Source organism: Triticum urartu, chromosome 6A (assembly GCF_056163025.1).
Source record: "Triticum urartu cultivar PI428250 chromosome 6A, HENAU_Tu73, whole genome shotgun sequence".
NCBI classification, from domain to species: domain Eukaryota; kingdom Viridiplantae; phylum Streptophyta; class Magnoliopsida; order Poales; family Poaceae; genus Triticum; species Triticum urartu.
This window is the reverse complement of record NC_141878.1, coordinates 544,242,987-544,254,908: the sequence shown is the minus strand read 5'-3', so window position 1 is coordinate 544,254,908 and position 11,922 is coordinate 544,242,987. Positions and strand designations below refer to the sequence as shown.

Sequence of the window (11,922 nt, the reverse complement as noted above, 5' to 3'; positions counted from 1 at the left end):
TTTTTCCTTCTTATTCTTGGAACACTCTTCATTTCTACTATAACATGAACCATCTGGTCAATGTAGTATTGTGTTGTTCTCGCCCACGAATGTTTCGATCACTGTCAACGTGTGGACATCCTACAGAGCATGATCGTCATTTATCTTGGGGAACGATAGGTCGCCCATTGTCGCGAGCGCATGATGGCCATTCTGCATGTTGGCAAACAGTGCTCGGCCCATGTACTTGAGAGCCTGTTGATTGTCCTTGCCCACGAACGCTTTCAAAATGATTCAGCGTGATTAACTGCTTGCCTAATTAATTACACAAATAATTAATGGTCTATCTAATTCTCTGCATGCCTAATTAACCGTCATCCAAATCAATAAAGTATCTGCCTAATTGGAAAAGATCCATACTTCTAAGGTGGTGTTTGGTTCTCTAGTCCTAAGACTTTTTCTAGTCCCAACTAAGAAGCCCCTAGTCTCTAAAAAGTCCCTCCATGTTTGTTTCCAGAGACTAAAAAGTCCCTAGTCCCTTTCTAGAGGTTATTAAATGACCATGTTGCCCTAGTATATAGAAAAATAACAATCAAACAACATCATGGGGTGGCGGGCCAATGAGTGCATGGAGGGGCATTGTTGGAAAAGTCTCAAAAAGACTCTCCTTGAGAGTCTTCTTCATTTAGTCCCAAATGCCTAGTTTAGTTCATAAAAAGTCCCTCCCGTTTGGTAAAAAAATCTTTAAGGGGGACTTTTTCTAGTCCCTACACAAAAAAGTCCCTGGAAACAAACACCCCTTAATTATCTATAAGCATAATTAACAATCTATTTAATTCATTAATTGCATTAATGACTCGTTTTCCAAATTAATTCGGTGTGAAAAAAATCTTATTTAAATGGAAATAATTAACTACATGCGTAATTAACTATCTACCTAATTAATTGCATTAAGAGTTTGACTTCTAAATTGATTTAGTGTTTGATTTTTAAAATATTTTTAAATGAATGGCTGCTATGAACGACGACGACGACGACCCAGCATTGTAGGACACATTCCTAAACGAATTTCTTGATATTCGAATGTACACGCTTGGTTTGAGAACATAGCATGTCTCGCTATCTGTATGCCTAATAAAAAATATAATATGACCGCATCCACGAACGTCTGTACATGGCGATGCGACGACCCGCATTCCGCCATGGCCATCCACGGCGCCGTGATCCACGCCCTGGCATTCTTGACCATCGCGCCGGTGTCAGGCCCAGCCACGGCATCTTGCACGATGTCGTGCACGGCGTCCCTCCATAGGGGGGTGCAGATGCGTACACCCACAAGAAAAAAGATACGTTATTTTTGTTGTATTAAAAAAATTGTGATTGTCAATTCATAACACAAATAATGATAAATAATAAATGGTATAGTGCACGCAATTAGCAGTTTGTTGTTGAGGAATATCTAATTTTTTGGAAGGTTATCGTGAAAAAATTTATATCTGTCTTTTAGCAAGGCGACCTCACATATATGGTACGCTTTCTGAATTCTTAGCTACCTATTATTTACATGATTAAATTTAATCAGCACATGCCAAATCAAGCACGCAAACACTATCTCCCTTTTAATGGGATTTAATTATTAAATGAGAGGGAGAAAACCAAATGGTGGGAGGTGAAGCAAACAAAGCAGACAAAAATATACCAGGCTACCAACTCTCCTTTAGGAGTAGAGACGCCCATCGCGCGAGCGCATGGTGGCCATTGTCCATGCATGTTGTCAAGTGGTGCTCGACTATGTCGTTGAGAGCATGTTAATCGTCCTTTCCCACGAGCGCCCTCAAAATGATTGGGTGCGATTAATTGCTTAATTGCTTAATTAATTAGACAAATATTTAACGGTCTACCTAATTCTCTGCATATTTTATTAATTGCCAGCAAAATCAATTAATTATCTCCCTAATTGGAAAAGATCCTCCTTCTAATTATTTGTAGGCATAATTAATTGTCTGCATAATTAATTAATTGCATTAATGACTCGGTTTTCAAATTAATTGGTGCGAAAAAAATCCTATTTAATTGGGCCTAATTAATTGCATTAATGGTTTGATTTCCAAATTGATTCATTGCTCAATTTCCAAAATATTTTCGCATGAATGGCTGATACGAACGAGAACTACCAAGTGTTGTAGGACATATTTCCTTAACAAATTACTTGACATTTCAGTGGTCACATTTGATTTGAGAAAGTAGCATGTCTGACTTTCTCTATGACTGACTAGAAATATAATAAAACAGCATCCATGAACACATGTATGTGACGGTGCGACGACCTGCCTTCCGCCATGGCCGTCTTCGACGCCGTGATCCACGCCCTGGCATTCTCGACCATCGCGCCGGTGTCAGGCCCGGCCATGGCGTCTTGCACGGTGTCGCGCACGGCGTCCCTCCATAGGGGGGCGCAGATGCGTACACCCACAAAAAAATATGTTATTTTTGTTGTATTAAAAAACTTGTAATTGTCAATTAATAATACAAATAATGATAATAATAAATGGTATAGTGCACGCAATTAGCAGTTTGTTGTTAAGGAATATCTGGGTTTTTTGGAAGGTTATGTGAAAAAAATTTATATCTGTCTTTTAGGAAGACAACCTCACATATATGGTACGCTTTTTGAATTCTTATTTACCTATTGTTTACGTGATTAAATTTAATCAGCACCTGCCAAAGCAAGCACGCAAACACTATCTCCCTTTTAATGGGATTTAATTGTTTAATGAGAGCGTGAAAACCAAATGGTGGGAGGTGAGGCAAACAAAGCAGACGAAAATATACCAGACTACTAACTCTCCGGTCAATAACCAATAGCGGAACTCTCCAGACCATTTCGAGACTCCTCGTCATGTCCGTGATCTCATCCGGGACTCCGAACAACATTCGGTCATCAAATCACATAACTCATATAACACTATATCGTCAACGAAAGTTAAGCGTGCAGACCCTACGGGTTCGAGAACTATGTTGACATGAACGAGACACCTCTCCGGTCAATAACCAATAGCGAAACCTGGATGCCCATATTGGCTCCTACATATTCTACAAAAATGGGTTACACCGTATGGTGCTACACATGTTCAAAAAATTGTTATGGCTCGCAATGTACAGAATTTCCAGACGCAGCCACCGCCTCCTCTTCAAGAAAAAAGCTTAGGGTTCTTATGCCTTCCATTGATGTTACCGTCAGTCTGCCTCGTCTTTGATGGACGTACGACTGTGGAGGCACGGTGGACCCCAGCCATAGCCGGTGGAGGTAGGTGTTTTCTGAGTTCATTTAGGATTTGCGTCCTGCTTAGGAAGACGAGGCGATGGCGTCTTCCTAAAGATGGAATAAGTTTCTCCCCGCCTAGCCCCCATTCCGGCGATGCGTTTAACGTTGTAGGAGGGCGTGTTGAGAGTCTTCGACGGATCTCGCGGGATGCGATCGGTGATTGTTTTTGGTGGATCTACTTAGATCCAATCTTTGTGTGTCTTCATTCGTGTGTCTATAGGTTGTCTCCTTTTGATCTATACTTCTCTTCATCAGCAACTGCTGTTGTTCTAATGCCCTAGCCCCGTGTGGTCTTCGCACGATGACTTTTCGAACTGTCTACTTCAACAAGTTTGGCCCGGTTCAAGTGAGGGAGGGGCAATGACGGCGGCACGCCTTCGACTCGCTCTAGTGCTCATGATCGTCGCTAGGTGGTTTACGAACGTGGATGTGAGTTTTTGCTATTTATTTACTGCCATGGCAGGTGATGAATGGATAGAGAGTTTTCTCAGAAAAAAAATGCATCATAATTTCACGCAGGCGCAGCGTGAGCATTGTCACGTCGGAGGCAAAGGAGACGAAGCGAAGCAGTGGAGAAACGGCAGACGGGATAAAGATAAAGCAATATGGATATATGCTGAATCATCTGGCATGCGCGCGCAAGCGGCGGCGGCGGCCACGAAACGAACTGGTGTGAGTGTGACGAAACGGGAGATGCACACAAGCGCAGGACACGGACGAACGGACGACGAGCGCAAAAGGGAGGCGGATGCGTGGATGGCTGTGCGCTGGAAGCGGCTCATTGGCCGACTCTCCGACGCGGCGACGCATAGCAGCTGCGTCTTGGATAACCCGGAGAGTACCACACCTTTCCGGATGGGGCTTGGATTTGCTTCCGACGGCACAACCGTCTCCCGTTGGCCACGCCAGCCGTCCACGCCGAAAGCATTCCAAGTCCAGCCAACACTTGTTCCCACCTCCAGCTTGTTTGTAGGCATTGTGGTAAAGCGCCTCTGGCTTGTGGCTCTCACAACTTTGTTTAATGAATCCAATATTTGACACTGGAGCCCCAATGCTTGAAACTACATACAGAATTCCACGGGAAAGATACATTACACATCATCAGGCCGATCAGTCCGGAGTTCAACTAGAGAGAAGCTCGAGAGGGGAGCTTCCTGACCTACAGCACTTGCTTGGTTTACAGATACAGAGCACCGAGTCAAGTACTCCATATCATATCACCGGCTACAAGAGTGGGCTTTGCTCGAAAACTTCGATTTTCTGACACCCCAGTTGAGTGTTCCATTCTTCAGACTGCGCAAAGCTCTCTTCTTCTATCTACTCCTGCTACCTCCAGCTGCAACGGCGGACATTTGCAGTCCAGCTTCGGTTTGTCTGTCGGCTGACTTGAGCTGCAAAGGTTCTGAAGACGCATGAGTGATGTCAGTACAAGTTTTATTACATCTCTACAAGGTTGTGTCTGTTTATCCTACAGTATTCTGCAAGCATCAAATATGCATGAACAGTTTAGTTAATTATGCAACAGAGCATTCACACTCGAATTATAATATGGAATCTACTTTTTAAACAAAAAATATCTTTATCCTGTTTTTCAAACGTGGCAGACACACAGTAGTGAACTGGTTATGTCGCAATACACATAGGTGCCACATCAGTCGGCACCGCACTGGAACCATCAAAATCACTCCTACGGACCAAAAGTAGATGGAATTAAGCGGTCGAAGGGAAAAAAAAGTGAACGATTTAAGAGTTGGGACCAAATCTACACTCAGCCAATAGTCAAGGGTCTGTCAGATATGCAAGTCTAGTTCAAAAAGCAAAGCGCCATGTTGCTTCAGAAAGGGAGATCAAGCTAATGAAGATTTTTTGTTATCAAAATAGGGCTAGCCATGTCTTTAGCAAATTTTGCTCCAACGTACTGCATGCTGATAAACTGTAGTCCGTTTGAAAATTCCAGTTTGGACCATCCCTCTGGAAACCCTATTTGATCAAATGAATCTTTCTTTCCAGCAAAAAAAAATGGGGGGCTAATATTAACTTTTCCAAGTATGTATGCGTTTAACAGAGATCCAGATAAGTAGGACAAGCAAAGTAGTAACTCACCAAAAAGTTTCTACAATCATTGTAGATACCAACCATATCAGAACTAGCAAGCATGGTAGGTGAAACAGCAGCTGAAAGGCTTGCCAGTCCTTCTCAAGGATGCCTTCTTGGTTGCCCTCACAGCACACTGATCTTCACTGACAGCACACTGATCCTCGCTGACAGAAACTGTAGTGCGCATGCCTTGTGCTTTCTTTTGAGCAGAACGTAGTTTGCCCAAAATTCTGTCCATCGATGATGACCTCTTCTTTTCAAGCTTCATCTGTAATACAAAAGGGCAGAACATGTAAGTCTGTAGCCAAAGCATAGAAACATTAGAAATAATGCAAACATGGCTGATTGTGTACAACCAGAAACAATACCTCCAACTTCCGGATTGCTGCCTCTGCTTTTGCTTTCTGCAGATTTTCCCAAGCAGTGATCTTTGCTTCCTCTCTCTTGCACCTTGACAAAAGAAATACTAGGTATCAGCAACAGGATATATGCCATAATTTGTGTTCTTAACTAGAAGTTAATGTTCAATAGTAACTGAGGACGGCAAACATTATTATCTTGTGTAACAACAGGAAAAACAGGACCATCACTTAGACTGCATAGCAAACAACTAAAAGTATCATTTCTATGAATTTGTACATAGAAATCCAAGATTCACACTAAGCGCATATCTAGTCCATAAATCAATTGCACCCCATTGGTGCCGATTTCTCCTTTTCATTATTTGCCAGTTGATACCTTACTAATTAGAAAAAATTAACCTTGCACAATCTATGTCCTCCTATTCTAAAGATGGGAACCCTCTGGAATTTACTTACCAGAAGGGAACCTGTAATGAGGTGATCTTATGACATCATAAAACACTTTTGAGCACTGAGAGGGTGTTTGTTTCCAGGGACTTATTAGTCTAGGGACTTAAATAAGTCCCTATAAGTCCCATCTAAACCAAACAGGAGGGACTTATAGGGACTTAAAGTGGGCATTTGGGACTTATGAAATAAGACTCTCAAGAAGGGACTTATAGGAACTTATAGTTGTAATATGGTCTTATAGAGACTTATAAGTCCCAGGAACCAAACAGATAGGGACTTTTTAGGGACTTGGGACTTATAAGTTGGGACTAAAAAAAGTCCTAGGACTTATGAACCAAACAGGGCCTGAATTAAATTTGTAACCTGATATGTACCACTTTGCTGAAGAAAGAAACTGGGTAAATTGCAATAAGGTAACTTTTGGAGTGTCATTTCAGTCGCAGTATTTGCATGTTACTCCAGCTAAACTTGCAACTTCAAATTGTGGAAGTTCGTCCAACCCACAGTTAACTGTCGATTGCTTATTCAGATAGCCCACTAAGAACATGTCACAAGTAGCATATCAGGAGGCCACGTAGTAGCTAGATCTATACTCGGTTCGCAACGGCTACCATACTTAGCTCATGACCCTTCCTACCCATATGCATTCTGTACACTTTCAGGCATACAGCCAATTTAGCTTGGCACTGTAGGATGGCCTTTTCATTAATCACACCAATCATTTCCAGAAAAGCAAGTCATCTGTGGAACTCTTGCTGGGAACTCTGACAGCAGGATGGGTATAAGTTTAACAGTTATAACACCACAGTGAAAGCACTCTCTTCTCTGTGCATGCCTTCGTGCTAATCCAAATCAGTTTACTTGTAAACAAAATGGCAAACATGAAATAACTTACTTTGATATGCATCTTTCTCTTTCTTTTTCATCAAAAGATGGAGCCCGGGCCTCTGTAGTCTTCTTCCTCCATTCAACAATATTTGTTGATCGCTTATCAGAGCCTCGTGTTACATGTCGCTTGGACCACCGGGTAACAGTTACTTGATCATCTACCTGCACATCCCTAACTTCAACCTTAGGTGTATGACTATTTGATTCTCTAATAGTATGCCCTGATGGCAAGCTGGAGCAGGAATGCCTCGCTTTTGGGGAGGACGATATTATACTGTCATCAGGACTCATTTGTGTGGCAACATCTTTCTTTATGACTGGACTGGAAATCGCAGGGGTTGCTCCTTGTTGGCCTTGTAAGACATCATCTGTGTACAGGGTATAAAGATAGTAAGGTTGATTTCTCTCAACATTGAAGATCATTTGAGCATTATAGGTTCAAATAAACTCAAAACTAGTTTATTTGAGCACGCAAAGTACATAAATGGCACACGATAGAGTTGTTTAAGGTTTCTAAACTACTTCTGCCATTTGTCTGATTTTTGTCAGGGGCAAATAACAGGCTTCTTGCACCCTACCATTCATATATATGATTATGGGAAAGCCTTTTTAATGTCCAAAGTAATGTAAACCAAAAGGGATGTAAGATTTGAGATGCACGACAATTGTGGGGTTGAAGTGTAGAATCTACTAACTGTTCAACTTCAAGGTATTGACATGTATAAATATGCTTGATACTGATGAGAAGAAACTAGCTCAAACCTTGTGCAGCTTCCTCTGAGATATGAGCAAAGGCAGATGCCTCCATAAGTGTTTCTGTCCACGCATGTGTGCTTGCTGATCTCCATATATACGGTTCCTTCTCAGCCGAATACGACCTACTGCTTCCATCATCCCCACTCCTGGCTCTTCCGCTGCTGAAGTCACCGTTGCGCGCATGCCCTGGCATGAGAACCCCAGCAGAGAAAGGCGAATGAGCCGCAAAATTAGCGGCCGCCAGAACACCATCGAAGCAGGGAATCATCGGCGAAACAGATGCATAAGCTCCCGGAACACCAGCAGGGTGACCAAGTGGCCCACTCTTGGACTTTGGCCGTCTATGATGCGGCGCCGGCGCCGACATCCTCCCCATCCCATCACAGGAAACCGGGCTCAGGATCCACTTCTCGGCATCCTCCCATTTCGACGGCAGCTTCCTCCCATTGTTGAAAGGGAGCACGACCCCGCTGCCCCCATACCTCCTGTTGGCGCCTGCCCCCAGCGGCACCCGCTCCGAGCTCCAGCCCTTCGGGTACTGCATGTTGCCAGCGCAATGCCGGTTGTAGCTTGGCGTCCCGGGGCTCGGAAACGTGCCTGATCTGCTTCTGGACGACGCCGTCGAGCTCTTGCTCATCCCTCCCACGGCAGCACCGAGCAAGCACCTCGGCGAGAGCACGAGCAGCTCGATCCCCCCAAACGCGTCGCCGTTGCCGAGCTCATGTGAGGCCGCCGCCGGCCGCGCCTCCGCCCTGCGCTGCAGCTGCTTCTGGCACTCTGCCGAACAGGCAACAAACAGTGAGCAATCACTCCACTTCACTCGACAGAAAAGGCATCGTGTAGCTGTGGCGCGTGAGGGGAATGGATTACCTTTCAGCGAGTGGGAGAAGGAGTCGCCGGCGGCCGCGTCGTAGCCCCCCTCCTCGTCGTCGCCGTCGTCCTCGTCTGCGCGCGTGTGAAAGGGGTTAGCTGCCGCGACGGCAGGAGGAGACAAAATGCGGAGCGTGGTGGGCACTGGGATCGCTTGACCCACCTCTGGGAGCAGTGGCGCGCGAGGCGTGGCTGCCGCCGCGGGGGTGGAGGTGGTGGAGGAGGCCCGGATCTGGATCGGCTGCACCGCGTGGCCCCACCGGCGGCTGCGAAAGGAGCCAAACAAAGGGAGCGTCCCTCTCAGCAAACTGAAATCCGGGGCGGAGCACCGACCGCGCAAGCTCGCTCGGGCAGGGCAGGGCACGGCACGGCACAGTCACCGCCGAACAGCGGACGGGAAAAAAGGCGACGCAACGGAACAAAAGAGCCAGCAATGATAGAAAAGCGACGACGCAGGCCGTGGCCACGCACGCGCTAGCCCCGTTCGAATTTCTTTTGGCCTTTATCCCTTGCTTACGCGGAGGGTTTCGGCTTTCGAAGTTCGACTGGCCCCGGCGGCGCGCATGTGCGGCGACGTGCGCTGGATTGGATCTATTGACTCGGAACAGTAAAATAATCCGGCGGGCGGCCGGCGTGAGACGGCAATGTGGACGCGATGCGGAAGAGGGAGGTTTTTACCGCGGGTGGCGGCGGCGGTGCGGGGCGCCTTCGGCGCGGCGGCGGCTTCTTCCGCCGGGAGGACGGAGGGTGGCGGCGCTCGGGCGCCGGGTCGGCGGCTGCGGCGGGGAACCCTAGGCCGGGCGCGGCGCGTGGCATGGCCGGCCGCGCGGCCGCATTCCCCGAGGACGGCGCCAGTGCGGGGCAGCTGAGTGGAGCGGGGCGGATTAAAAATGGCGCGTGGGTGGGAGGCAGGAAGATGATGCTACTACTTCCTCCACATTCGTTCCTCGGTGGGTCTTGTACTTTCGTTCTCGTGCCGGGCCGGCCGTGCGAACGCGCGACGAGGTACCCACGGGCCGGCCGCCGTGCTCCTCCTCCTCCTGCGCCGACGGAGTACGGCGAAAACTTCCCGCCGTCACGTTTCACATTCGAGCGAGGGCCGCAGCACAGCACGTCAGGGCGGGCACTGCTGTCACACAGTACACACGCCGACGCGACGCTCGCTCATGGGCCACGCCTCGCCCGGGCCGGGCCCGCCTACTCGTGGGTGGGCCACGCGCCGTCTGGTGTCAGCGTGAGCCCTGGTCGCGCGGGGCCCGTGGCGTCGGAGCAGCTTTGACTAGGCGCGATTCTCTCCTGACCGATGGACTGTTCATACCCAACCTCCTCCTGCACGTGGTGGGCGGCCCCGCGCGTCAGCGGAATGTCACGTGAGGTGGCGGTCCGGGCGCAGCTGCACGGGCGCGCACGGGACACGGCACAGCGCGAGGAATGGCCAGGGGGGCTAGCGATAACACTAGACTGTTGTCTCGTTGGAGCTGCCAGTGCACTGCCATGCTCGCCAGGTGCGGCAGCCGCGTGCCGTGTCCTCTGTACTGATGGTTGCCACTGCCGCACTGCCACCGGCCAACCATCATCCTTTTTCCCCAAAAACTTTCGGCTATAGCCAGTGGGGTTAAATTAGCATGTCTGGTCAATGTAGTAATTAACAACGCTTTTAGCCCTGCTTGCTCCTATAATTGGCATGCTTTGTGCTAACAGATGTCAGGTTAAAGCTCGCGGTCTAGGGGAATGCGGCATTATTGAACTCGTGTTCCCTGCGGCGCGCGTTGGGCGGCGACGCTTTTAAGGTCGGTCGGGGTCCATCAATGGTGGCCTCACTAGCGTCGCCGGCGGTGGACCGTGGACTAGCCAGCAGTGCGCGCGACGGACGCAATCAAAGCCATGGCACGCTCCTTCATTTCTCCCAGTGTCTGGTGATGATCGCTCGTCCCCGGTGCTCTCGTCGTGTCGCAGCAAATGCTGCGGTGCCGCACCGACCACGGCTGGCTGGCTGGCTGGTGTGATGTGATGCGACAGCATGAGCAGACATTGATGGACCAATCGTACCTGAACCCAGCCCCTTGGGTTTGTGTGTGTGTGTGTGTTTTGTTCTGGTACTAATGGATTTGTGGATGGTGGTTAAATATAGACGGCCCAAATCTGTGATCGCATCACTGAATGGATTAGTAAAAGGTCGTAACGGTAATATCTGATTTTGGTACATGTACTATTTGGTACTGTACGTATATACTACTATAATACAGAGCGTTGAGCGTTGGATTCTCTGGCGAGGTGTCGTTTGGACAACGCTGCTGCCTCGCCTCAACCGCTAGCGTGGCGTGTGCTTCAGCTGTCAGTTCCTCTCCTGCTCACGTGGCCATGTGAGAATTTGTGCCCTTTGCTTCTTCGTCTTTTTTCTTAGCACTTGCTACTTCATGCTTTTACGAGAAACAACTCCTCTGATGTTTTCGAGTAACATGATGGTTTGAAACGATCACAATTCGAACAAAATGGTTAAGATGCAAACTGGGCAAATGCACGACAGTGGAAGAAGCAGAGGGCCTTGCGCTGCTGAGCGGGCTGCAAACTCTGGCAAGATACTATAACGGACCAATACATGTAGAAATCGATTGCATGACCCTGGTGAAGCAAATCAGCCGCACCTATTTCCGATTGTAGCTGACATCAAGACAGAGTTGTGCAAGTTTCGGTCTCACCTGATTGAGTGAGTTGAGAGAGAGAAGAATAAACTTGCCCATGGTCTGGCAGCTTTTGCATCTAGGTTCGGAGATCTCTTCAAGTTGGCTGGCGTGCCAGATGAGCTGAGTGATATATTATGGAAAGATTGTAACCGGACTGATTGATCAGTTTGTGTGATTCTCAAAAAAAAATGGTTAAGAAGTTGCACTGTTTTGCATTGGGACCACATGTGCGTTGTGCGCATTAATCACTCTATTATTCGAGCCGTTCGATTCGCATCCAAAGGTTGTGGTTCATCTTCCTCCTCCCTCCGGTCAATGTCCATTTTCTTCCACCCTCTGGGCATTGTTCATCTTCCTCCCACCTTCCAGCCAACATCCCGCCCCGGCCTGACTGCTTGCCCCAGCTTTCCGTGGCCGATGATGTGGCAAGTTATTAAAGACTAGAGAGGCAAAAAGATGCAAGTCGCGATGTTGCAAGCCGCAAACCTGAGAAGAGAAGACACGGGATGCA

At 47.7% G+C, this 11,922-nt stretch overlaps 1 protein-coding gene across 3 annotated transcripts; it reads right to left on the bottom strand.

Annotated features, from left to right (window-relative positions):
- Positions 1–4,317: 4,317 nt before the first annotated feature.
- On the bottom strand, positions 4,318–9,652 carry LOC125531120 (Remorin family protein). 3 transcript variants are annotated; one of them, XM_087528729.1, is made up of 8 exons: positions 9,406–9,652; positions 8,891–8,993; positions 8,728–8,802; positions 7,864–8,634; positions 7,109–7,469; positions 5,770–5,851; positions 5,408–5,669; positions 4,318–4,695 (listed from the first exon to the last, which is right to left on the bottom strand). In XM_087528729.1, the coding sequence occupies exons 1-7, from the start codon at positions 9,541–9,543 to the stop codon at positions 5,451–5,453; spliced, it is 1,749 nt and encodes a 582-aa protein (XP_087384855.1). In that variant the 5' UTR covers positions 9,544–9,652; the 3' UTR covers positions 4,318–4,695; positions 5,408–5,450. The 3 variants fall into 3 exon arrangements, with proteins under 3 accessions (XP_087384855.1, XP_087384854.1, XP_087384856.1); XM_087528728.1 differs by having other exon boundaries at positions 4,318–4,706; positions 9,406–9,650; XM_087528730.1 differs by lacking the exon at positions 9,406–9,652 and having other exon boundaries at positions 4,318–4,706; positions 8,891–9,273.
- Positions 9,653–11,922: the final 2,270 nt, after the last annotated feature.

Bases quoted from the DNA above. Each gene is read 5' to 3' on its own strand.
- LOC125531120 (XM_087528729.1), bottom strand. From the start codon at position 9,543: ATGCCACGCGCCGCGCCCGGCCTAGGGTTCCCCGCCGCAGCCGCCGAC. The intron at 8,635-8,727 runs GTAATCCATTCC...CCTGTTCGGCAG, and splicing joins CTTCTCCCACTCGCTGAAAG to AGTGCCAGAAGCAGCTGCAG. The intron at 5,852-7,108 runs GTAAGTTATTTC...TCTTTTGTCAAG, and splicing joins AGAGAAAGATGCATATCAAA to GTGCAAGAGAGAGGAAGCAA.